The 27,325-nt window shown below is 37.4% G+C and overlaps 1 protein-coding gene across 1 annotated transcript in view; it reads right to left on the reverse strand.

Annotated features, from left to right (window-relative positions):
- Window positions 1-27,325, reverse strand: part of LOC130567175 (fibrocystin-L-like) — a 40,008-nt gene that overhangs the window by 12,052 nt on the left and 631 nt on the right. Inside the window, exons 2-42 of the mRNA XM_057355120.1 lie at window positions 27,275-27,325; window positions 27,062-27,139; window positions 26,711-26,846; window positions 26,370-26,487; window positions 26,216-26,273; window positions 26,021-26,114; window positions 25,837-25,899; window positions 25,685-25,758; window positions 25,553-25,595; window positions 25,398-25,468; window positions 25,179-25,289; window positions 23,254-23,343; window positions 21,469-21,740; window positions 19,713-19,792; window positions 18,351-18,501; window positions 18,092-18,227; window positions 17,855-17,998; window positions 17,549-17,703; window positions 17,349-17,456; window positions 16,423-16,548; window positions 16,159-16,283; window positions 15,854-16,017; window positions 15,512-15,675; window positions 14,351-14,486; window positions 14,022-14,176; window positions 13,804-13,926; window positions 12,299-12,404; window positions 12,097-12,204; window positions 11,371-11,535; window positions 11,030-11,151; window positions 9,714-9,846; window positions 8,576-8,768; window positions 7,969-8,111; window positions 7,682-7,786; window positions 6,343-6,537; window positions 5,735-5,905; window positions 5,173-5,390; window positions 3,816-4,791; window positions 796-1,044; window positions 474-623; window positions 183-357 (exon numbers count right to left, since the gene is read on the reverse strand). The exon at window positions 27,275-27,325 is cut by the window's right edge and continues 86 nt beyond it. Coding sequence (XP_057211103.1) covers window positions 183-357; window positions 474-623; window positions 796-1,044; window positions 3,816-4,791; window positions 5,173-5,390; window positions 5,735-5,905; window positions 6,343-6,537; window positions 7,682-7,786; window positions 7,969-8,111; window positions 8,576-8,768; window positions 9,714-9,846; window positions 11,030-11,151; window positions 11,371-11,535; window positions 12,097-12,204; window positions 12,299-12,404; window positions 13,804-13,926; window positions 14,022-14,176; window positions 14,351-14,486; window positions 15,512-15,675; window positions 15,854-16,017; window positions 16,159-16,283; window positions 16,423-16,548; window positions 17,349-17,456; window positions 17,549-17,703; window positions 17,855-17,998; window positions 18,092-18,227; window positions 18,351-18,501; window positions 19,713-19,792; window positions 21,469-21,740; window positions 23,254-23,343; window positions 25,179-25,289; window positions 25,398-25,468; window positions 25,553-25,595; window positions 25,685-25,758; window positions 25,837-25,899; window positions 26,021-26,114; window positions 26,216-26,273; window positions 26,370-26,487; window positions 26,711-26,846; window positions 27,062-27,139; window positions 27,275-27,325 — 6,235 coding nt within the window. The remainder of the gene's footprint in view (window positions 1-182; window positions 358-473; window positions 624-795; window positions 1,045-3,815; window positions 4,792-5,172; window positions 5,391-5,734; window positions 5,906-6,342; window positions 6,538-7,681; window positions 7,787-7,968; window positions 8,112-8,575; window positions 8,769-9,713; window positions 9,847-11,029; window positions 11,152-11,370; window positions 11,536-12,096; window positions 12,205-12,298; window positions 12,405-13,803; window positions 13,927-14,021; window positions 14,177-14,350; window positions 14,487-15,511; window positions 15,676-15,853; window positions 16,018-16,158; window positions 16,284-16,422; window positions 16,549-17,348; window positions 17,457-17,548; window positions 17,704-17,854; window positions 17,999-18,091; window positions 18,228-18,350; window positions 18,502-19,712; window positions 19,793-21,468; window positions 21,741-23,253; window positions 23,344-25,178; window positions 25,290-25,397; window positions 25,469-25,552; window positions 25,596-25,684; window positions 25,759-25,836; window positions 25,900-26,020; window positions 26,115-26,215; window positions 26,274-26,369; window positions 26,488-26,710; window positions 26,847-27,061; window positions 27,140-27,274) is intronic.

Consider the following 27,325-nt stretch of genomic DNA (forward strand, 5'->3'; position numbering starts at 1 on the left):
GGCACTAATAATGTAGTTTTAAAAACTATGTAAAAACTTAAGACACACTTAAATGTATATTTTAGATGCTCTAGAGAAAAAGAATAAATAAAATAAATACACAATATTAATTATTATATTCACACAATAATACCTTTATTACATTTTGTTAAAGTTCATTAGCAGAAAATCTGCCTTGTCACCTGAACCCTGAGCCTGTAATAGTGAGTCTGGTTCCTCCAGCTGTTCCTCCCCTGCGTGGTGTGACGTCAGTGATCACAGGGGTTAAAGAGGATCTGTATGTGTAGCCGGCTGTGATGTTGACTGTATCATTTCCATTCATCACTGAAACCATGCAGACCTGCTCTGTTTCATTCCCTGAAATTTTAAAGGTGCCTCTGTTTTTGATTTTCTGGTACATTGACTTGATAAGGTTAGTTAAGCAAGCAACACATTCTTAAGATGCATATGCAATTTTTGATCATAATGCATACCATTGTTGTACGGGACCTCACAGTACAGTTGGTTAGATGTGGAGTTCTGCAGGTCCACGTTACATTCTCTGTCACAGATGAGAACTCTGGTGGTGTTTGGGTCGAATCCAGAGCCTTGAATGGCAACAACAGCTCCTCCAGCATAGCTTCCTAAAACAACACAGAACAAAGGGTCTTAGTCATAATAACTCTAGTGTCTTGTTATGCTACTGTCTTATGCAAATGATATGTATAGGCTGTTTTTGTTTCTTGAATTTAGATGTAAATTAGATATGACACTTTTTGTTCCCTTTCTGAAAAAAGGCTTGTGAGGAATTTTTACCTTCGTTTGGTGTGACCCTTTTCAGCAGCAGCTCATAGCTGAAGACAGACTGAGATAAGGCATGACCTTTGACCTGATGATATAACCTAACTGGAAACGTTCCTCCTGCGTGTTCCCCAACAGTGCACATCAGCTGTTTATCTGTGATGGATGTCACATTACATCCCACAGCATCAATGTTCACTGAGACGAGCGCTGCTTCTGTGCCAAAGCCTGAACCAGAGATGCTGATCTGTGTTCCAACAGGACCTGTGAGGAAAACCAGCATTGTTACGATGTGATTAGATATGACCTTGTTTGTGAAATCCCAGCTAAAGTTGTTTTTTGTGATTTAATGTGGATGTACGGGGCCATTAAATGGCACCATTTAAATCAATAGAGCAGGGTATAAAACATCAAATCAAATCAATTATTGTCACTCAACCATATACACAAGTGCAACAGCAGGTGAAAAACTTGGGTGTAGTTCCGACCAACATGGCAGTATGACAGACATGTAGATTACAAGTAACAAAGAATTACAATACTTTACAGTAGACATTTCTTGTACACATTTACACAGTAAACATTTCTGTACAAGTGTTAGACCATAGTATAACGAATGACACATAATTGACACATAACTACACAGCAGCAAATGTACACAATGTGCGTAGTGGATTGATTTGGTTCCGTATTTAATACACTTGTGTTTTCTGTCTTGTGCTGGTTCATTTTGATTGGTGCGTTTCATTGTGGCTCTCATCGCTGTGTTCCTCTGAGAAGACTTGTGGCTATCATTTGCTCCAAGGAATTTCCTTTTTTAGTCTAGTTAGTCCATGTTCCTGACACCCCTTTGCGTATTATACCCTTGTACCGTTGTTTTACCCCCTCGTTGGTTTTTGTTTTGTGTTTATTATTAAAATCTTTATTTCCACCCGCTTCTGTCTGCGCCTGGGTTCTCTGTCCTTGCAATCCCTGACACTATATAATATTGATGGTACTCAACCAGAGAACTGCCTTGGCAGTTGTGTTTGCAACTCTTTACCGCTAAGTTGCAGTATTTTCATAGACTTCTGAGTTTTGCATGGTTGCATATAGAGCTGTTTGCAAGAATTTGAGTGAGACGAGGAAAGAGCGCACGTCAAAACCCGAGGGCCACAGTTTGGCAAGCACAGTATTTTTCCATGCTGGAAATACATACGCAATAATAGAACTCGGATATCAGGTGTGTCACCTTCTCGAATCACGATGAATTGCATGCGATGATGTTTACATATTGACTGTAGGGCGTTGTGGATTATTAAATGTATTCTTAGGATTATATGTGTAAATGAACCTGCGGCGTGCCAACATATTGAGCATTAACATATCTAAATGTTCTATTAAAAATTAAAGTAAAAAAGTAATTTGCATTAACTTAGCTGATTTGCAAATTTTGGTTTAACAAGAATGAAAAACAAAATAAGTTTTTTTTTTGTTTGTTTCCCGGGACGTTTTTTATTTGAAAACAATGTGCAATGAATACATGAATTCTAGCGCTCAGTTGCTGTTTAAATGGAAAGACACAACTTTAAACACAAAACATTCAACGTCTTCAGTAATTGTGTGTATTGGCACGAATGTTGCATGGTTTGTTTGAATGTGAATAAGATGCTGTCAAACAGGTAACATATGGATTTTGAATAAATAAAACTGCTCACTAGCAGCTCACTAAACATACAGTATGAAAACAATGTTGTAAACGAATCCAAGCTGCCCTGTCTGGTTACTACTGTACTGTATCAACAAGCTACAGATAATAAACTATTATTATTGCCATATTGCAGGCTTGTCATGACCACAGATTTTGTAACACACTTCTTAAACATTCAAGAAAAAAAAGACTTAAAGGAACTGTTACCCAAAATTGAAATTTCTGTCATCATTTACTTCCCCACAAGTTGTTCCAAATCTGTATCCATTTCTTTTTTTCCCTGCTAAACATAAAGGACGATATTTGGAGGTATGTCCGTAACCAATCAGATCTCATCCCCCATTGACCCCCATAGTATTTATTTTTCCTACTATGGCAGTAAATGGGGTATGAGATCTGGTTACTGTCATTCTTCCAAATATCTTCTTTGTATTCAGCAGAACAAAGAAATGTATGTTTGGAACAACCTGAGGGTGAGTAAATGATGACAGAATTGTCATTTTTGGGTGAACTATCCCTTTAAATCACTTAACACAAAGGAGTTGTATCATTTATAAATACAGCAGCCTTTAGAACTTAATGAAAATGTTTTGAGACACTTTGTTACATTAATCATGTGGTGCTGGAGGAGGAAAGCCCCTAAAAACTGTAATGAACACTCTGAGAAGTTGCATATTAACAAGACTAAAATCTTTAACAAATGCTGAGTTGTTTTTTAATTGCATAATTTGCATCATTTTTCAAAGATTATGTTCTTTTTTTGTTCATGTCTTCTCAGTTTAATTGGCATTACAGCATGTGTGACTTAGATCATTAATATTAATGACGCTCTGACATTTAACCCTACTGATTGGCTAAAAGAGTGATTTTATTGCGGTTTACCACTGATACTTTAATATAGTTAGCGCTAGTTTACCTGTTGACTTGGTCCTAAAGTGGTTGTTTAACATTCTTGACATGCAAAATTAAAGGTCCAGTCAGTGAAATCTAGCGGCAAGGTTGTTAACGGCAACCAACCGCTCACTCCACCCCTCCCCCTCCCGTTCCAAACACTACGACGGCTGACAGAACATTGCGAATGATGTGCAAGGGGACCCGCGGAGTATGTAGATAGAAATAGCTCATTTTAAGGTAATAAAAACATAACGCTGTGTTGTGTAAGCTCTTTATACACCTCTGAAGAGATAGTTATGTTATATTGCATTTCTGTCAATAGATCCTCCAAAAAATGACACACTGGACTTTTAAGTAGTTGCTGCAAACTGCCATTTCAAGTTTTCAAATATAATTTATGACCGTGTTTAGATAAACAGTGTATTTAAATTATTCCTAAATAGAATTTTACCTGTTGCAGGGCTCACTGAGATGATGTCTGGAGTTTGTTCAATGGTGTAGTAGAAACTTTGTTGTGGGTACTGAACACCATACACCCAAATATCCACCCGCACTTCTCCCTCTGCTTGAGGAGGTGTTAAACATTTCACTCTGTCTGGGGTCACTTCCAAAATCTGGCAGGGGACGTAATCAAGCATCACAGTGGTATTATCTTCCACAAAGCCATTTCCTTCGATCAAGAGTGTAGTTCCTCCAGCAATGCTTCCTGATGTTGGTTGGATGGTGGCCTGTGGTGTGCTGGTCAGGGTCAAGAGTCCTGTGGCGAGACCTTTACTCATCACCACCACCCATAGGGCATGTTCGCCAGCGGGCAGGGCACAGACCAAAAGTGTGATGATGTTATCTGTGATCTGTGTGACCTCCAGGATAATGTCATCAGCAGATACCCTTAGATCGGCTTTATTGTTCCCAAAGCCACTGCCAGTGACCACAACAGTAGTAGAGTTTCCAGTAACAGAGTCAGGTGACACGCTGGAGACAACTGGTGTAACAGACTGAGAATATTCAAACATGCACTCAGAACTGCAAGAGGAAGAGATGGTGTTTACATAGACTGTGACGTTTCCCCTGCGGGCCGAAGACGGTGAGGTGTCACACACTATTTGTGAGTAGTTCATGGAAACTACATTACATTGAACATTTGCTACCATCACAGATGCTTTCACAAAACCAGAGCCAGAGATGGAGAGACGTGTGTAGCCGGTCGTGCTGCCCACAGAGGGAGAGACAGAATCAACCACAGGTAGAACCACAAATCTGCGGTCGTTCTCGTTCGGCATTGTCATGATGGCTGTACCCACGTTGTTGACATGGACGGTTATGGGTAGGAGGGTGCCCAATGGAGCGCCGCTGTCAGGACTGAGTTTGCAGTTAATCTCATTGAAGATGCTTTTGATGACACGACATGGATGATTTCCAACTTTGACCTGTTATTGCAAAAAACAGAAAAAAATGTTTGCTTCTGTATTAATAATACAGTATTACATTTACGTAGTGGACAAAATTATTATGGTTTTCACTCTTTACAAACTTAGAGGAAAAAATCCAGAATTTCCAGACTGCAAGATTTTCTCAGTAACACAACTCTAATAACAATAACTCTCTTTAATAACATTAAAGCATATTAACATCTAGTACAAATCATAAATTAAAATACATTTATGCCTTTCATGCTTTTTCCGCTGTACAGTGCAATCCGGCTATACATTTTTATCAGAATTTATGACCTTACGCAATAACATTTTCACATATAAAATAAGTGATTGATATGAAAAATAGTTTTTAGTGTATTGACCTCTTCACCTCACCTCATTTGCACAGGAGATGCTGCTAAAGCCAGATCCCTGGATGGTGATGATGTCATTGGTGGTGGCGTGGTTAGGAGTAATGTTATTTACAGTGGGACTGGCACAGGAGGTAAAACTGAAGTACAGACCATCAGAAGTACCATTCTGTTCCAGTTGATCTCGAACACAGTCAGAAATGACCACATACTCTGACTCAGATGAGTTCATCTGCCTTGAGGCTGTGAAGGACAAAAAAGAAAGAAGACCGATTCCTCACCAAACCAATCACTGCTAAAAAGTGAAGGAATATAATCTTCTGTATAATATTCTGCATCACCACCCCAGAGCGGAAGTACCTGATCAGATTTGATTCCGCAGACAAACAATTGTGAAATAACTTGGACAGATGAATTGTTCATCATAAACTATAATGTGAGCTAATAGTGTGAATATTCACAACATCAAATACACCTAATAAATAATGATAAGTTTTTGAAAACAATTATTTTTGCAATGCTCTGTGTATGTTAGTGATGTAGAAATTACACACTTTGATGTTAAAATGAAAGTGTTGCTGTTGTACCTAAATTCACAGAGGCCTGTATTCCAGCTACAGACACCTGAACCCAAACAGATCTCTCCTCCAGAGGTCTGACGGTCACTACGCCCTGTAGTTTCTTATAGTTATAAGAGTCAATGTAGCCGCTGCTGTAGTAATAAACTCCAGGAGATGTGAAACGATAGCTGAAAAACCCTTAAGCCAAAAGAGACACACAAACAGATACACCAAGACCAGTCAGATTTTTCAATTTCTCAATCAAACTGACACCGTGTTACCAACACTTATTGACCTGGTAATTTCCTTTACCGTAATTGCAGCCATAGTTTATTATAAAGAGTATTGTGTACACCGTGCAAATTTTCTACACGGTGACTGGCAAGCTGTTGCATAATTTCATTGTAATTATTGTAAGACACCTTAAGTTTAGTTGGAAAAATTAAATGTTTAGATAAATTCAGAAGGTGTAGTCTACACATATCCTTCCTAGCCAAGATCCGAACAAATAAAAATGCTAAATAACTTGCACTTTCTGGAGTCACTATGTTATAAAATGATGTAAGGTGCTTATGAAAAAAACAATGAGGATTGTAATAAAACAAAAGAATGACATGGGTTGTGAAATAGGTCACCTCTGGCAGTTTTGTTGTCTCCACTGTTGAAAACAATGCCTTCATTATCATAATCAGTACTGCTGAGACTGGACACACTGAAGACCCTGTAGCCCAGATCAGAGACAAAGGCCGGTGCCTCCCAGCTCCAAACCACTGTGTCCCCAACTGAGACCATAAGTGCAGACGGGCTCCAGGCGTAACCCTGACCGTACACTGAACACACATCATAGAATTTAAAGTATACACATAAACAGGCAGGCCTATTTAACTTGTTACGAACAAAAAATAAGATGTTAGAAATTGGGGTTGGATTCCATTAAGAGAACCAAGTTCCTTCTATTGTTATCAGTCTGATTTCTGTGGTCGTGGCTCCTAAACACGGTTCCTGCATCGTACGTGAGGGAGATGAAAAGACAGCCATCACGGTCTTGCAATCAAAGACAGCCTGCAATCATCTTCTGGCGGTGTCAGTCGCACTGAAAGTAAACGCCATGGGGGCGAAAATAATAAAAGGAATAATAACGTTGCTTCCTTCCGCCGCCACTTCTCCTTTGATTTGAGTTAATCAGTCAATGTCGCAGAGAATGTTTATTAATAGAGAACTTTGTGTTTATTTGAAAAAACTAGGCAACACTTTACAATAAGGTTGTTTTTGTTAACTTCAGTTAATGCATTAGATAACATGAACTAACAATAAGCAGTCTAGTTTTTCAGCATGTATTAATACTATTAATTATCCATGTTAGTTCATGTTGCATTAACTAATGTTAACAGTTACAATATTTGACTTTATAGTAAATGCTGAAAATAAATATGATTAATAAATTCTGTAGAAGTATTGTTCAGTGTTAGTTAGGTATTAGGTAAGACTCTAAAGTGATAGTTCACCCAAAAATGAAAATTCAGTCATCATTTGCTCACCCTCATGTCATTTCATACCTGTATAAATTATTGTGTTCTGATGAAGATATTTGGAAGAATGTTAGCAATTTTCAATTCTGTGACATCATTGAGCGCCATAGGAAAAATTGAATGGTAGTCAAAGGTGCGCCAGAACCGTTTGTGTTCCTAAATTCTTCAAAATATCTCACATTGTGTTCAACAGAACAACAAAATATACCATTTTTTTCCTACTATTGTAGTGCATGATGTCACAGAACTGAAAATTGCTAACATTCTTACAAATATCTTTCTTTGTGTTTAACAGAACAAAGAAGTGTATATAGGTTTGAAACAACCTGAGGGTGAGTATTTTTAGGTGAACTGTCCCTTTAACTAAGTCTTGACACCCATTGTGTTACTGACTTTGATGTATGTCATGTGTGTGAGAAAGAAAGTGAAAGCAAATAGATATTACCAGGGTGGAGACCTTGGTTTGTCACAGTGTGTATTTTTTCAGTAGGCTGGGTCACACACATCAGTTGTTGGTCTGAAGCGTCTGTTATCTTGCATTGTGTGTCTCCTGTGAAAAACACAGTTTTGTTGAGTCACAACCACAATGCATATACAGCAATTTTATTCAATTTATGACGGTATTTTTTGCCCTTTTACAGAACAATGCAGAACATTTGGTGATGTCACGTTTGGTGATGACATTGTATAAGTGACCAATTTCACTTTGAAATTGACACATTTTTGTCTTACCCAGAGTCACGTTGTTCTCTGATGGGACCGAGCTGAACCCAGAGCCTCTGATGGTGATGGTGGTTCCTCCATACAAAGAGCCCATTGGTGGAGAGAAGCCTGTCACCTTCAGAACAACCTCTATGGTGGGACTAACACCAGCACTACATGAAGAAAACAAAATCATTCTTCTGATCTGTATTCTTCAGAATAAACAGTATTAAGTGTATTGAGGAATAAAAAGTCATTTTTGGAGCTTTATAGACAGTTTCATCAGACGTACGTGCCAGACCCAAAGTTAACTTCCGGTCTGTGTTTGGTTATAACTTGACAATTTATTCAAATTAATTTATATTGATATTTTTTGGATATTAATTGTATTGAATTAAATTAAAATTACTCAACAGTTACTGTTATCTTTGCAGAGGTCTACCTGTGGTGTTGGAGCTGAAACCATCTATAAAGGCTTCACTTTTAATTAATGTCAATACAGTTTTTCTTCCATTGTTTTCCAGACACAAATTATTACAATTTTCCAGCAAACGCATATTTACATATAAATACTGCAGTTGCATTGCTGTTGAAGTCTAAAATCTGCTGTTATGTGTTACAGTGACTGATCTGACACCTGGTTCTGGCGTAGCCTTGGTTCCCGACTCTCACGTGGATGTCGTATACAGCTGGAGTGAGTTTGGACAGCATGCAGGTAATGTTTTCATTGGTCCACTGCAACAATTCACACTCAGTCTCACCAACCAGAACAGAGCTGCCATTAACCCGCTTCTCAAAATTTGTGCCCTGGATAGTGAGAATCCTGAGCCCTTTACCACAACAAAAATAAGGTGGAAAATCAATATACTGTAATATAGAACACTTTACCTCTTTGTTTGGGGGTGAAGATAACGAGGTTAGCTACTTGGTTTCATAATTTAACATTATCGGCCCTATGCTGATAAACTGCAATATTCATTTCCATGTTTGATTTGAAGGCAATTTTGATGATGTTCAATATAAATCTAGGTTCTGAAGTAAACACATTTTTTGGACCACTGCAGCCAAACCACTTTAGCCAATGTGAATAGGCCCACATGTGACCGCTGTGCACAAAAAAAGGTATATTCTGAAGTGCCTCTTTATAAGGTTAACTGTAATCCGTCAGAATTATATCACTTTGTGGCTGGTCCCCTTTTGTGATCTCTTACCCATAATAAAACCTTCTCCGGAGCAAGTTAGCCATGTTGTGTAAGTTACCACGGCGTTGAAACCAATTTCACTTTAAACCAATTCACCTTCTTGAGTCCTACACCTACCGGGGTAACCACTGAAACCAGACCGAGGTCTGTTGACAGTAGGGTAATTGCTGTATTAATTAGTTTGAAAGATGAGTGATCCTTGTTTACCTTTTAGCATTCTTGTAAATACAATGATGCCAGCTCTATTTTAAGAGATAGCGTGAGAGTATCGGAACACAGCAAATTTTCAGTTTGGAACACAGTCAATGTGTGTGACAGCTTGTAAAATGTAAGACAATTCATGGGCTTAATCCTGATACCACTGCATGAGTATTTTTGCAGAGAAAACGTTTGTTTTTGGAAAGCCTTATTTTAGAAAGTTTAATGGGAGAATGGAAAATGATGTCCCCCAAAATGAAATAAAAATTTAATATGCTTGTATCTCTTTAGTGTGAAGCACTCTGTTTGAAGAGAATGACAAATTATAAAATGATTTAGGATTCATTAAAGCAAAAAATAAAAAATAAATCTTACCGAATACTGTTGTAGTGTGGGGGCTGACAGCAGTGATGGTGGCCATTAGAATGTTGTTGTATGTGAAGGATTCATCTGATGTTGCTGACATCTCTCCCATGGTCACTGTTACAGTCTGTTGACCTGCTGACCCCTGATTGACATGTCACACACAAGATCTATAAATGTTTAATGGACTACAACATTGTACACCTGAATATCTGTTAACTTATACATTTCATAGAAATGTAAAACAGCAATTCCAGAACATTTTCAAACTGATGCCAATGATCCCCTGATATGAACCTTTTTTGAGGGACCCCCTTCCTGAAATACATTTCGGTTGATATGTATATTTATGAATAAAGAAATTAAATTATATTGATAAATACTGTAGTGTGGTGTTATAAAGAAATCATGTTGTTTCCGAACTCAAATAATTGTCTATAAAGTAATGTTAGATGAGTTATGTTAGATAAACCCGAAGAGACATTTTTAATTCTAATGTATTTGTACTGTACCAGTTCGAAAACCCCTGCATTAAGGGTAAGTTCACTAAGAAGGAATAAAAAGGATAGTTCATTTGTGTTCCTAAAATGAACGAAAGTCTTACAGTCTAACAGAATTTTCTTTCAACTTTGAACTATCCCTTTAGGTGTTTTTGAACACTTAGTCACTTACTTATTCATATTTTTTCCACATTTTAAAAAAGTAAGCTCATCAAAACTGTGAAACAACACAAAGGGAACTATGAGAATTATGTTGTGACTAAAAAGATCTAAACCAAACAATTTAACTTATATTTTTTATATCTTCAGTGTAGTCGCCTTTTTTTCTAGAATTTGCAGAAATGTTCTCTAAGCATTTTATCAAGCAGCCTCTTGAGGTTTCAGCCTGAGATGCTTTTTAAACAATATTAAAGATGTTTCCATCTATTCTGTGCTCTTACGGTTGCTCTTTTTCATTATTCAGTTAAAGTCGTCTATTTCATAGACATTTTAATAAATATTATTTTAGTTTTTAATAAAAAAGAGTTTTATTTGCACAATAGTATCTCTGAAACCAATTTGCATACACCTGATTAAAACCTCTATAAGATAATAAGAAACATTTCACTCAAGTGTTTTGGTAAGACTTTTGGTACTGTATTTGGCCGCACTGTCTACATTGTTGCATCACTTGGCAGTGTCGACTTCTGCTAGTGGACTTTTTGAAATAGAACTTAATACAAAAGTTATGTTGCTAAGATTCATATTAATTCACGTTGATAAGGTTTTAATGTTTTAAAGTCCCTCAAAGAAAATCAAGAAAAAGGGAAAATCAGCCTCTTCACTTACAGCAGGAACTCTGCATTTCAACTGAGTAAATTCTGCTTCAGTAACATTACACGGCTGAGTGCCAATGGTGACAGCTGTATTAATACTGAATCCATAACCAAACACAGTCAGAATCGCTCCTCCTATGAAGCCAGAAAGATCTTGTTAGTAGAAAATCTGGTTGTAAGATAGGGCAAATAAACCTGAATTGAGCATTTACTGTGTATCTAAAAGACACATCCAACCCTCAGTTCACAAAAGATGGCATATTTATTAATCTTAATGCTAAAGAAATTAATAACTTTTTTTTTGTTAAGGCTTTAAGATGTTGCCAAGTGTTTCTTCATAGTGTTGTCCTGTACCTGCTGTACTTCCTGTGGTGGGGTATATGGAGGTCACTCCTAACTGGTGTGTGAAGTTAAAACCCCCGCTATTGTCATATCGGGCATTGCCCAGGCCAGAGAATCTCAGAGACACTGGTTGGATGCCAGCACTTGCTGGGCCAACTTTGCAGGTTATATAAGTACCTGAAACACCAAAAAATTATATAGTCAGATTTCTTCTTAAATAGTGCAAGAAAAGGTCCAGTCCTAATGAACTTTACTTCACCCTTTGCATCTTATACATTAGCATTTCCCAGGTGCCCAGTCCTTTCACTGGCGATCGACTGTCCTGCAAGGTTCAGCTCCAGCCCTTATGATATGCAACTGCCTGCCTGTCATTTTTTAACACGATGTGGCGTTGCAACACGTTAGAAGTTATCTTTTCCGTGTTATTTCAAGTTTTTGCCCACACCAGACGTGACAGCAATACATGACAAGCTACACTAGATTCTATATTAGTAACAATTGTTTTTATTTTTTTTATTTTCATGTCTGGTGTGGACATGTGTGATCCTAAAGACGTCATGGTTCAGGTGTATTTGATTAAGGTTAGAGCTGAACTCTGCCCGACAGTCGATCGCCAGGAGCAGGATTGGGCACCCCTGATATACTTGCTCTCAAAGGTGAACAGACTTGGACTAAAAGCTTTAAAACTTATTTTAATTTCATTGGACTTCCTAAGAAATTATATAGGTTTTGACTTACTTGAGACCTCTTGAACAGAACATTCCACTTCACCCGTCTTTACTGTGACATTGCCACCATCAAATCCAGATCTGGTAATGTTAAGAACAGTTGCCGAACCACTGGAACCTAAATTACAATTCCAGTAACATGAACCACTAAACACCAAAACAAATTAATATGACAGCTTTTTACTATGTGTCTAACTTTATGAATACTACACCTTCTGTAGGAGAAACTCCTGTCACTGTTGGGGTCTTAGACTCACTCCATGTGAAACTACAATCACCTGAACACCATGATGGGATGCCGTTGATGAAAACCTCCACCTTACAGATAACACGCACATAAATATGCACATACTGTCAGTAAACACTTTAAAGCACTTTAGAAGTTTTCAAAAATATTTTGTTTTATTGTCAAATTTAAAAAAGTAAAAAAAATTTTTTTTTTTTAATTTAAGCCAATGATTTATGCTTTTTGCATTTATACCATGGTCTGTCTGAATACTCGATTCTGATTGGCTGGAAGGTATGCATTAATACCGTTTAATGCACAGGTAGTTCCAGTCAGTTTGATCACAGTTCAAAGTGAATACGCTGCCTACAGACCTTTCAATAGGACCCGCGCGCATGACCGGAGCTGAGACTGGAGAGCGAGCGAGAGTGCGTTTTACTCTTTTACTCAATGATGAATAAACATTCGGAGAGCACGATCCGTACGGATCACAGATCTTCCCGCGATCCATTTCACCACGATACCGCAGCGGAGAGGAAGAGGAAACGCGCATTGTAGAGTTGTTTGTCCGTTTAGGGCTGCTGTACAAAACATGGCGGCGAATTCGATGTATGTAGGCCTGCTCTGTATGTAGATATAAATAGCTTATTCTAAGGTATTACAAACTTAATGGTTCATTACGTAAGGTCTTTATACACCTCTGAAGAAATAGTTTTATATATTATATTGTATTTCTGTCAATAGATCCTCCTAAAAATGCCGTATTGTTCCTTTAATTCGTGTTCACAGGGAAAATTCTGATGGACAGTCCGCCTGGCCCGCGACATTGATAAGTAAGTTAAGTCCATCAAAGAAATGCTATATTTTTAACCAACGTGTAAAAGTACATTGCGGTTTTTGCCCCTCTGGACTTGCAGCCTAGGGACCATTCACATTTCGCGTCTTTTGCAATGTTTTTAAATGTAGCCGCGAAAATAGCCCACTACTTCTTTGGATTCCCTCCATGATGATCTGCTTTTTATTATAAGAAGAAAAACCTAAGCATTATGTTAAACTTATTTTGTCTTTCACATAAAGAAAGTAGGTCATAAGGATTTGGAACAACATAAGGGTAAGTAAATAATGCCAGAATTGCATTTTGTACAAATACAAATGTAGGCTACTGTTTATTTAACAGGGACAGTCACATACAGTACAAACAATAATTTACCTGTAACACAAATGAAGAGTAACACAAATAAACCTTTCATGCATTGCTTAATTCATAATCCTCCAGACATGCAAAAGTCCCACAACACTATTCAGACAGGGTTATACAACCTTCTCTAACAGGCCTTTTCAGGATACATTATGTTACACTATTGAATTCTGCACAACAGGTGGCATGAGTGAGAACAGTTTAGGGATGCCACAGGCCACACATTCATGTGGCTAATGTATGTGAAACAAACAAGTATTGTTGTTAAAATCTGTAGTGTGTGGGAAATGCACCTGTGGTTTATCTGTAGGGATACGCAGAAAGTCTCCCGTAATTCTGTGTTTAAAGATGCCTCCTTGCTCGATCTCATGTGAGGTCACTGAAGGGTTCACGCCGACCACGGCAGAGGAATTAATCTGGTTAACATGTAATAAAGAGATATCGTCTGTTTTTTGACAGATTTCATGGGGTGTCATTTTGCTAGTGTTATCATCAGTTTATTGTTTCTTGCCTCTAACAGTGGCTGATTGCCTGGGACGGTGAGCCAGTGGATGTCCCACGTGTAGCCTCTACAATCTCCATATCTCTGCACTTCCAGCTGGCCGAGCTCTGGGATCCCCTGTAGTGCGTACTGCAGGTTTACATCACTGATGTTTACTGGCAGACCTGAGGTACAAACACCACACCAAAAATATGAATTACCGGTTAATCTACTAAAGGTGTCAATTATGTAATTAGTTGACCACTATTTAATTTCAGGAACAAAGCAAAGAGCAAAAGTCTGTTGTGAAACTATACAAATTTCTGTGGGGTAACTTATTCCAATAATAAAATTTGTACCCTCAACACGTCGACCAAAAATTGCAATGTCAAAGGTTCCAGTAAGAGGTGGACTGGCTTTGTGAACACGGCTAATAGTGACTGTGGCATTGTCCTGACGTTGAATCACTAGGTCCTCTGTGCTGTTTGGCATTTTCTACAAGACAGAAATCAAACAATTAAGTTTGAGAATGTTGTCATTGGCACACAAAATGTATGTTAAAATGTGGTAGGGACAGTTATGCAATCATCCACAGCACACATCCTGTGTGTACATTATCCAAATAAGTGGTTCCCAAACTTTTTTTGCCGGGCCCCCCTTCTGTAGAGAATCATGTTTTCGCCATCACCGGATCTCCACCACCTTTATACACCCACATAAAGACACTTTCATGAAACACCCTTACCTGCAAAACATAGTTTTTTTTAAGCAAAGCTCAACATTAAGCAGTAGGAAAATAAACTAAATATTATTAAATCATATAAAAATACAAATATTGTATTTTTAAAATGCTTTATTTAAAAAAAATTAACAACAGTACTGAAATTGTGTGACATCTTACCTAAATATCAAAACCTAAATAAGGAACTGGTCACTTTAAGAGTGACTTGAAATGTGAATCGGGCTTAAGTCACCGGTCTGACAAATGCCAAATGCGACATTGTCAGCTGGCAGTTAAATTTATAATGTTGGGAATCACAACTGTCAATACCTAAGCCTTGTCACTGCAAATGTACATCCTGATTTTGCTAATTAAGGATTTAGTTGTTAATATTTTGTTGGTCCTGAAATCACAATCTTGTTAAAGAAATTAAGCTGTATTCATAATGTTCCTGTTTAAACTAGAGGGAAATAATATGTTGATAGGAATGGTGTACAAGCCCCTAACCCAGTTCTAGCACTAAACCAAATTCTAAAATCTGATTGGCTGTCAGGAATGTTGTTACAACACCAACAAAGATGTGGACCCATAAACACCCAGCAAAACCATGCACAGACTGTAGGAAATAGCAAAATTATATTTGTCACAGGATTGAGTTTCAATAATTTCATTAAATTAATTATGTATAAGTGAATTGTAGTAGAAATGTAATTTTGTAAAAAAAAAATGGAATTACCATCTTTTCTATTGTGTTAGTAGAAAGTCAAATTGGTTTGGCTCAACTATTCCATTAACTAACCTGCAAAAAGCTGATTTCAAGCAATGGGATGCCAAAGCCACAGTAGTATGGCGTTGCTGTGATCTCATAACTGATTTGTGAAGCGCTTGCTTGTTTGCGCACATAAATACTGGAAAAGAAAGGTCCTGAGCTGCCAAGAGCAGGTGGACTTCTCTGCATTATAACTGTGGAGAAACACTTGATCAAGTTGTGTATGCAGGATTACAATATGACTGTATAAGCCCTCCACCTTAATAACTTCAAAATAACTCCTGACATTGTCTCTATGGCTAGTTTTTCACACCAACATACATTGATGTTTACAGTCATATTTTACACCACCAAAATATATACGTAAAATACCAGAAGGATCCAAAGCAGTTACTGCCCGTCCAATGTGAACAGTATCTATGTAGTACACAGAGTTAGCGCTCTCTCCAGCCACACTGAGCCAGAGCAGTTTGTAGTCAGAGCCTATAAAGCTTTGCGAAATGGAATCCAGTAGGTCCACACACTTGTATTTCCACCTAAAAAAATAATCAAAGCAATACTACAATGCTAGCACATAACAAAAATGTATTTGGTTGTGGTTTTAGTGTATTTTTAGCAGATGGCAATTCCCTCATCAAAGAATGTATGACGACTTTAAGTGTACAGGATTCACATACTCATCCGTTGAGTCAAACTGCACAGAGATTTGTGTGTTCATCTGCTCGTAATAACCATCGCTGCTTTGGTAACTGAAATACATTCCAAGTTCATTCGCCAGACGGCCTTTGTAGGCTAAGCAGAGCTACAATGAAAAAACAGTTTTCAGACATTTCATTGGAAAAAATAAATCCATTTCTATCTTAGAGAACTTAATTCCATACTAAGGAAAATCGTTTTTTAAAAAGGATAGAGGAATTATTGAGATGTTTAATGATGCTTACATTATTGTATGTCTGTAGTGTCACTGGGCTGTATGGGGTGTCATAATATTGAAATATATAATATGGGTTTCTTAGAGACCAACGGCCACAGAAAGCTTCAGAATCAGAGACCCGGTATCCGTAATACTGGTTGACAGAGAAAAAGCGGTACATTACTTTGATGCTTTGGCCAAAATGATGCTTAAAAGTTGACATACACCTTGAAGAATCTGGAAAATGTTGAAAATTTAAGAAGAAAAAAAGGTTTGTTTTTAATTTAGTTCCGCCCTGAACTAGTTTTACATAAGAAATGTTTACATTGAATGTTTACAGAATAAAAACTGAATTTCTAAAGATAACCCTGATTAATAGTTTAGATAGGCTACTTGATTCTACTCTACGATGTTACTTGGGGAATCAATGACAGTTTTTATGGTTTGTGATAATTGTACATTTATATTATTTTGTCTATGTTCCTGGGAAACATGTATATATATTTTATAGCTTTTGATGAAATGAGAAAATAAGATATTTATAATAATAACAATTTACACTGGTCGCCCTGTCCAAACAATCACCAAAACCTGATTTCTTGAGTCAGGGACTGTTTGTAGCTTTTGTAATAGTTCTGTACGAGTCTCTTGATTCTGCTCAGATGGATCTCAACATTATACAGTCATTTCTGCATGAACAGGTGCCGAATACGCGAATTTACTAAAAAGCCAAAGACTGTGCAAGTGTGCACGACAGTGTAACGGCTCAGGATGAACAATCACTGTCATTTCCCAGGTTCTGCAAGGTGTATGTGCACAACTGTAATTTACATGTACATTTTAGGTTTATGCATTTTGGCAGACGCTTTTATCCAAAGCGAGTTGCAATGCATTTAGTTTATACATGTCTTTTATCTATTTGTGTTCCCCGGGCACAATACAAGCTGTACTTACTGCTCTACCACGCTCATAATCTCGAAAATACTTCACATTCATGTTCTCAGTGGTTGGAATCTGTTCTGGACATTTTGCTGAGATCATCACATTTATTGCTTCCAGCACCTTAAATCATAAAACATAAGTGTCAAAAGACATGTAGAAAGCCTAACATTTAATCAGATTGTAAATATGAACACAAACACAAAATCAAAAACCTCAGTCTCAGATGCATTATAAGTCAGAGGAGGTGATGGGACGCCGCCCCACAGAAGTGTGAAATTCTCAAGACTGGCCTTCCCTTTGATTACTTCAGTAACTGTGATGTACACATCTGACCCCATGGTCAAATATTGAAGATTCTCAAAGTCACCTGAGATAATAAGTGGAAAAAATATATAATGTTAAAAATATTTTGTTGTTGCTTTGGTACAGATCTGATACAGATGCTCTCAAAAGAATGAGTTAAGGAATTGTTTTTAACACATCACTCAGCCTCTTATTGTTTTCCCTGTTTAGTTCACCTCTGTTTGAGTTGAATGTGATATTGTAAAGTGCTTCTGTGCTCAGTTCCTCCTTCTTGACTGTAACTGTGTCTGGTTTTATTGTCCACAAATTATTCAGAGCTTTCTGCAACTCCAGCGCTGATGCACTGACTGGAATCGGCCCTGTCACGTTTAGAAAACAAAGATAAGCATCAAAAACATGATGACAATAACAACACATTTTTACAATTTCATGAGTGAGGTACAGCAATGCACCTGTTTTATGATTTCCATATGCCAGGATGTAATATGTGTTGTCACAGAAGACCATTGAAAAGCAGTTACTGCGGATTCTCATAGTCTGCACCTCTTGGGTGGCGCTTACTGGTGTCCATCCTTCGAAACTAACCACCTATAACAGCAGAGAATAAAAAAACACTTTTGTATATGAGATTTTCCTTTACAGTTTTTGCAGGTGCAGTGCCACTTTAAATATCTAAATACTGCTTAGAACTTGTAAATGCTGTAATTTTACCTGTTTCTCAGGAAAGATATCATAGATGGCGATTATCTGCTGTTTCTCTTGAACAGCTTCTCTTGTCTGCTGGGCTGTGAACGGGCTGATCTCTTTGAAAAAGCCCACTTCGACTGAATAATATCCCTGCACTAGAACCTCAATGTAGTACCTGTAGCACATTGAAAGCAGCAGTACATTATTATATAATCGAGGTGTCATGGCTCTGCTTCCTTAGTCATGTTTTCCTTGGCCCTGTAGCAGTGCCATGACAAAGTCTTTGTTTATGTGTGGAGAGAAACATATTGTTGTCCGTTTGACAATAATATACGTTCTCTCCAGTGTCTTGTCATTGGCCCCATTCCTCTCGTTTCCTTGTGATCTTTCCCTGAGTGTTTAATGTCCCACACCTGCCCCGTGTAATTATCCCTCGTTTGTCTTCCCTATATATACCCTCTTGTTTCTTTGTCTTGTGCGCTTGTATTGCGTGTGCGTTGTGTATGTGCAGTGTATGCCTTGTCTTCCCGTGTCATTAGATGTATTACAGTTTTTCATGCTCGTGCTCGTGCTCGTGCTCGTGCTCATGCTCCCGCTGTCCAGTTCTTGTCTGTTCCAGTAAGTGTGTAGTTTAGTTCTTTTCTAGTGTCATGTCAGTTTATTTGATAGTTAGTCTATGTCCTTGTTATCCCTGTCTTTAATTTTCTACCCCATCGTGGGTTTTTGTTTTGTGTTTTCTTTTCTTATAATAAAGTTATTTGTTAACCTCATCACTCTTGTCAACTGTAAACATGTCAAGCTACTGTATACAGAAGCTTGCAACGCTTGCAAGACAATAGAAACGTGGGGCAGGGGAATGGAAGAATTGTTCTGTGTGAATTGCCCTTTACAAACTCTGTCTCTTTCATTCACACACACACACACACACACACACACACGCACACTTCCTGCCTCGTTATTTTTCACTAATAACCTTATTGATTCACATGAATAAACTCTAAAGTTGTAAAAAATTAGTAAAGGAGGCTTGTTTTACCGTCATGCTGGGCATTGAATATGTGGCGGAAGAAAGTTGCCACAAAAGAGTTTTAAAGACACTCCGTTTCTAATTTATCTATACACTTGTGCCGTTTGAACTGTTGTATAAACACAATATCGCTATTGTAGTCATGTGATATTGTAGTCGTTGTATATTTGCGAGTTATAGCCTGTGGCGCCTAATCACAGCCATGCTGATATACAGCCAAATCACATGACTACGAGAGTGAAAGTGCTCTAGTAGAAAACAATAACAGTTGATCCAAAAAACACAATTTTTTTTGCCTTTTTATTTAGTTAAATTTTATCAGATTTTTTGGTGATTTGAATGCTTGAAAATTCACTTACGATTTTCCCTTCTCTAAGCGCATAACCTCTGATCCCTGGGAGTAATGGGAGTAATAGGAGTAAACCGGTGCCATCCTAACCTGGACAAAGTTACATTGCATTTGATTATTAATCTATTATATATTAGTGATTGAATGGTATATTGACCGATATGATAATGTTTGGCTGCCATACAACACATTAGCATTTCATTTATAAAAATGACAAGATGTAAAGCAGTCATTTAAGGGGCATGAGATACAAAAAGTATATGGTAAGTATTAAAGGGGTGATATGACATGATTTAAAACGTTAATAACCTTGGTGCAATACAATGTGTTATACGTTTTAGGGATGAAAAAACTCACAGGTATTTTTCACATAGGCTACCATACATTATTGCAGCTCCTCTATGCCCCGCCTTTCTAAAACATGACGATTTTGACAAAACTCATCGCTCTGGAAAGCGCAGTGTGCTCTGATTAGCCAGTTGAGCAGTGTGTTGTCATTGGATTCCGTGTGGCGGAAATGTTACACCGCTAACCATAAACGCATACCTCCGGGATGAGACAGATTGTCAGTTCATCTCTCCTCTCACTTGAAGACGTTTTGCATCATAACAGTTGCAAAAACAGTACGCTAATAACAGCAGTGTCAGATTAAAAATTGTCAGATAATTGAAACGAGTGGATCAAAACCGCATATGCATGCACAGCTGAGGCCAGACAGTGTGTGAAAGCCCAGAGCAGGCAACTCTCATGCCTGAACGATCATCAGTTCACCTCGCCACCCACTCGGAGTGGATTCGTGTGGCGTCTTATGCATTTCCGCTGTGGCTCGACCTGATTTTGCCAAGTGGATGATGTCCTCAGTGCAACAAATTCTGTTGACCTAAGGACACCATTTTTATAAATAAAACCGAAACCCACACCAAACCCCAACCCTAACCATAACTTACCCCTAAAATCAGAGGGAAATGATGATCGAAAAACAATGGTCTAGAAGCACCTAATCCTGGTTGGAAGATTAAATTTAAAATAAACTGTAAATTTATTTCTGATCTGATTGGTTGATTTAAATGTTTTCCCAGGGTCAACATGATGTTGCCCTAAGGACATCAACCACTTGGCAAAATCAGGAGAGCCTTCCGCTGTGACATGGCGGCTGCAGAACCACGGCTGCAATAACTGAAGCTACGCCTTCTTCTTTGCATGTACATTTGGGCGGAGTCATGCAAACATTAACACAAACTGACGTAGAAATGTGCGGGCGTGATTGATCGAGGCCATTTAGGGAATTCTGGATCAGACTTCTCTTTTAGTGTAAATCATTTTGTGAAAAACTTTAAGTTTTGAGACTTTGGACGTCTTATACATGCACAAACTGTCATGTAACACACTAAATCAAAAGCAAAACATGAAATCACGTCCTATCACCCCTTTAATTATAAGTTTAAATTGCTATATATTTCATTCATATTAAACCATGTTCAGCTGCCAACGATTAATGTAATGTCATATGTGGACCTTTTCATGTGTTCAAGACTAGGCACGTAAAACACAGTAATCTTTCATTTCGTTTCACCAATTCTGTATCTCTCTCATTTACTCTTTTAATTGCATTTGTGTTGTTATATAGGTCTTAATATCGGTATCGGCTATTAAAAAAGTATATTTACCAATGTAAGCAATTGTTTTAAGACATTTGTCATCATAACTTTTATACTACTAGAAATTGAATTATGAAATCATTTATTTATTTGCAGTGATTCACATACTTTATCCTGGGGAACACCTGTCTTGCTGAAATACAACAGGCAATAACTGTAACTGTATCCATTGATTAGGAAGTAGTAGTTGTCTGTCTCCGTCGGAACAAAGAAACCACGCAGTCGAGCCACAAAGTCATTCATTGCAGTGGGCCACACATAGGACAGAGAATCCACCCACTGTACAGAATAACCCGGTCTGCTGGCATTGTAGTCCAGGACGTCCTCCAGATTGTCTGTATAAGTGTCATTCCACATCTCCATTTGTAATCCTCTGCTGCCTGCAAACAGTTTGAACTAAACTAATCATTTTTATATATCCAGGATAATAAAGTTTGTGTTTGAAGTGATTGTATGTTAAATATACTGTATATGCTTATGGTCAGTGAGGAGGATTAGCCCTTGTGTCCACCGAGGCGCTTTTACGCGGCTGAAAACGCCCGCTGCAGGACCAGCGTTCTGTCCCAAGTTGAGCTCGTTGGGCGCCCGGTCGAACGCTGGCGCTGAGTGTGGGAAAAACCTGCCAGCTGCTCACGTTTTCAAAATACGCAGCGTTTCCATTGGAAACAATTGAAAAAACCATACCGTACGCCGGCAGAAACGCCTTGGTGGACACAGCCCCTTAGTCTAAAGACTGAAAATTGGACAAATGACTTGTAATCGACTTCTTGCGATACAAATTGATTTTTGGCTAAACTCTTAAAAATGAAGGTGCTTAAAAGGTTCTCCACCGCGATGCCAAAGGAACCACTCAGAAGTTCTTTAAAGAACCATTTCTTTCCTACCTTTTTATGATCTGAAGAACCTTTTTTCGCATTTTGTGAAACAGAAAGGTTCTTCAAATGTTACAGGTTCTTTATGGAACCATTTAGGAAAAAAAAGGTTCATCTATGGCATCGCGATATCGCATCTTTTAGCAAGATGTCCGAGGCTAATGAAGGAGAGATCTTAACACTACACTTTAAATGCATAAAACATACCGCTGCTTAATGTCAGTAATATATCTGCAGTGTGGGTTTTTACTGTATAGTACCTCAGGTAACATTATACAGCGAGATGCAGTTGACACGTGAGTCAAAGGACAATTCAGTGAAGAAGGCTCACAATTCAACATGGCATTACAAGATAACAAGATAATCCACATCTGAATCCAATATATATAGATTAAGTTATTAATGTCTTCATAAAAGTATTCAAAACAGTTGGATAGATATTAAATATTTTTAAATACACATACAGAAAATGGCTTTAAATGAATGCTTTAAGGGTTTTACTGTAATATTGATCAGACTATAGTCTCAGAATCAGGTCAAAAATAAACCTTGAAATTACTTAAAAATCAATTTAATCACTTAAGAGAAGTGTAAAGCCATGTAAACAAAAACATCTGCTGTCATTTTAATGCACTTTAGAGAAGGCCTATAATCTTTCAAGTTCCTGTTCCCACTCCTAATGTAGAGTACATCTTTAGTTTGATGAATGTCATCAAATGAATGTGGCAGCCTTCTACTAATTTAAAGTTTCATTTGGCTCAAATATTTTTACTCATGTCATACTCATTTGTTCAAAATAATATCTAACTTAGCATTGTGAATGTGGTAAGGAATGCAAACTGCAGGTATTTTGCTGCAGCGTTTAAGAAATCACAATCACAAGCTAACTTGTATTAAACAATTTTTAGTTCTATGCAATAAGTCAGCAACAAACAGCAAATATTGGAGTGTGGCATGAGGATATACTGTAGAGACATTTGACAGAATCCTCCCGATTCAGAGGTTAGATTTTAATTCTCACCTGGAAACACTGTCATGTTGGTCCTTTTATAACCAGGGGTCATGCAGACTATCTTCTCATCTGATACATTCTGAATCTGACACTTGTGACCTAAAATGAAAAAGCAAAACATAAATTAGTTATATCAAATATATGTGGTCCTTATTACTAAATACATTGGTCTACGCTGTTTATTTTCATTTTTTATTTAAAATGAAACCATCAGCATATTTGAATGAACATTTTATTTGCAAAAATGTAACATGCATTTTTATTTGCAAAAATGTAACATGCGTTTTTAATTTCTCAGTATTTGGCATGTCCCTGTTTGTTTTAGCATGCACTCTGGGGCGTATGGCAGGGGCTGGCGGCTGCCATACCTTGGCTGTCTGGTCAGGTCAATTTACAGTAATATTTTATTTCAGTATTTATTTCAGGAACATGGGCGTCGGCAGCATGAAAAATGTTTCCCCCAGAATAACTTTTAGAGTGTAAAAACGACATTGCTTTTTTGGCAGCTTCAGTGGTGTAGTGAGAAAGATGCATGCTCGACAAGTAGTTTTGACTTTTGAATAGTTTTGAAGTTCGAATCCGCCTTTTGCAAACTCACTTTTTAAAATTTTCACATTATCAGTTCATGCAGGCATTTATTTTCAACAAAATGAAAAAAAAAGATTTAAAAAATGGCTAGGTGTTTAATAATAAAAAATGGTGCTATAAAAGTGGTTCTTGTCTTGTAATCATATAGGGAAACACTTTAAGTGCTATAAAGCACCTTATCTTGCTGCTTCAGTGGTTCTTCAGAGGTTCTTCAGTGGTCCCTTGGGATGACTGATGTGCTTTATAGAACTGCTGAAGAACAGGTTCTTTATACAGAAGTGGTGCTATATAGCTCCTCGGTCATCCATAAAGAACCACTGAAGACCCTCTGAAGAACCACTGAAGCACCAAGACATGGTGCTATAGCACTAAAAGTGGTTCCCCTATGATTACAAGTAAGCACCACTTTTAGTGCTATTTAGCACCCTTTTTTAGAGGTAGTAGGGAGGTCTTTATTGTCCCAATTAGTTGGCATCCATTTAATAATTTGAATAAATATAATAAGAATATTATTATTGTATAATGTACAACAATACTTTGTTTACCTTGCTGTGTCGATATGGAGTTTAATTTATATGGACTCTGAATGCCTTTTTTGAATTTGAAGAATTTGAAGAAGCAGCAACATGAAAGTCAAGGCTGTAGCTAATATGTGGAATGGAGTTGAATTTATTAGGCATTGCTGAAGTGGAATGGATTTGATGGACGGTGCTTAGAAAAGAGAATGACATATGCGCTAATCGCACTGGCTTTGCACAGATGTTATGCATGTTAATTTGACAAATTGCTTCTATTTTTTTTACCTATATGATGCTTTCAATGATACATTATTTAAAGCGTGTTGTGCTTTATGATATTTGAGAATGGCTGCTGCAGTAGCAGCATGTATGATAGGGTCAGGAATGAATAAAAATATGTTTGACCGTCATGTCGAGGTACAATAAGATTAGGTGACATCATCAGAGTCTGCCATACCTTGGCTTTAGGTGAATTGACACCACCGCATGCACTCTGGCTGGCTAGTTTTTCAGTTCCTAAAACCGATGACCTATGTTATCCTAGCATGATTTAAGAATGTTTCAAAGAGCATCTTGTGTGCATTAGAGAAAACAATCAAATCTGACTTTTTGTACAAAGGATTCTAACATTTTCAATTTATTATTTCAATTTACTATTTTATTTACCTAAAATATGTCTATATAATTTTAAGTATAGTGTCTTCAATTTTTTTATTTCAAACATAGTTTGTTTCTAGGTTCAGGTTAGATTTTGAATCTGAGATTTCCATTGTGGACTTTTGAACTCTGTATTTACAGGTACATTGAACACAGCCAGATAACGTTTACCTCCTACTAAAACCACAGCTGGCCGGTCGGTCTCATCAAAGTAGCGTCCGTGAATGGTGAGTAAAGTGCCGCCCAACACGCTGCCCTCAGACGGAGAAACTCCTGTCACCTCTGAAAGAGAACCACATATTGAATCACCAACAGGTCAAGATTTTCAGAAAAATTTAATTTTCCACAAAATTATATTTTGTATTAATTAAAATAAAAGTTGTTCTGCACCTGCATATGTCTGGAACATGGCAAGCTTGTTTAATGCAGAAACACTGAAAAGCCTCTGGTCTGGTAGACTCCTAAAGAAAATGTGTTTTGTCATGACTTTTAACAACATTGAAACTTCAGTATAACTTTGTTGTAAAGTATCAAATTTCTCTGACCTCCCATATTCACCATCCAGAATGTAACTTAGGTTATGATGACCTGAGGACAAAGATAGCAACAGATTATTCAACAAAAATGTAAATGACTATTTATTCCATATTTTATTTGAATAATAAAAAATTTCTCGCCAACATAAGTTCCTGTCATTTTGCAACTCATGTATCCCCAGCTACCCCTTTCATAGTCCAATTTCAGGCCATACCTGAAAATTAAAGGGAAATTATGCAATTTACATTAAACTTTAGACTTTTCATTGCTACAGTAAATTACATTTGCTTACTTTTCATCTGAATTGGGTTTTAGTAGTTCACAAGGCATGCCACCCATGTATGCCCTGAGAAAACTAATAAAAAAGAGGAATCAGATAAACCTATTATCAAGAGACTTAAAGGATTAAACCTATATTTTAATATCATATCGTTATAGTTGAATTCAAACATTTGTATTTATTGTGCATTAAATACCTCACAAATCTTGTATTGCGACCATTGGAACTTCTGTCTATATTGTTTCCATACACATCAGTAATAATTCTTCCTCTCATTGTAACCACAGTCCCTATACATTGATATTATAGAAAGTTATTATATTACTTCAATAAAGGTCCAATTACGCATAATAAAGTTATAAAAACAAACCATCTAAAACAAGAATCTTACCTGGAAGACCTGACAGTGGGCTAATACTCTTTTTGGTCGGTGTATTGTACATTCTACTCTGAAAAAGCATAGCATGTATTTGTATGTTGAAATGTTTCAGAATAATAGGAGTATTTTGGATAGTAATCATTTCACTGAAGTCTTTCTCATTTACCTGGAACCTGCAGTCGCTATACCACCACCCCCACCAGACGCCATTACACATTTGACTTGCAGGAATAGGCACACCATCCACACTGACATGTATGTGATAGTTATCTTCTGGCAGATGTCTGAATACGACAATTCATTGACTTGTGTGAGAAATATAGCTGACATTATTTAGCTTTTTCATTGAATTCAAATGTGAAAAAATTATTTGTGACCCTGGACAACAAAACCAGTCTTTTTTATTTTTAGAAATTGAGAGTGACTTTTGTGTGCTGTGTACCCATATTTCAGCTACTATAAAGTAAAAAAATATGAGAACATGTTTTGAACTGGGTTATTTCTTACCTTGTAAAACACATGATCTGTTTGGAGTGACTGATTGTTTCGACATTGCAGGGAATAGATCTTGTCTGAGACACCAGAATCACACTGTTGCCAAGGTTTGGGTCATCAGCATTTAAACTGAACTGACTGGCAAAACCTGAGGAAAATTCATCAAATCTTGTGTATTAGACAGTACGAGTTTTATAAAACACACAACATTATTTTCTATTAGGCCTACCACCATTTACAGCTAAATCAACATAGCCTGTGAAAATGCACTTTATATATTTGATCCTACCCTGACAATAACTTTCGTTTACTAAATAAAAACTGTTGATTTAGATTTTAGCACATTGTTTTTTCATAGCCTACCTTCACCCTCTATCGTCAGTCTCGTTCCGCCATTGATGCTTCCAGCATAGGGGGTTATCCTGCTGACCAGCTGCGCACCTGCATGAAAGAATATTAAAAACGTTCTCGTTTTTAAATAAACTCTATTCAGACGGTCAGAAAAAAAGTGGCATGATAGATTGAGTATGTAGTAAGTTGGACCTGATATGAATCAAGAAAAATTAGAGCGCTTACCCGCCAACCCCCCCAGCAATATACAAACAGCAGCAAGCGGCAGATGCAACT

The sequence above is a fragment of the Triplophysa rosa genome, linkage group LG16, assembly GCF_024868665.1.
Source record: "Triplophysa rosa linkage group LG16, Trosa_1v2, whole genome shotgun sequence".
In the NCBI taxonomy this organism is placed as follows: Eukaryota; Metazoa; Chordata; class Actinopteri; order Cypriniformes; family Nemacheilidae; genus Triplophysa; species Triplophysa rosa.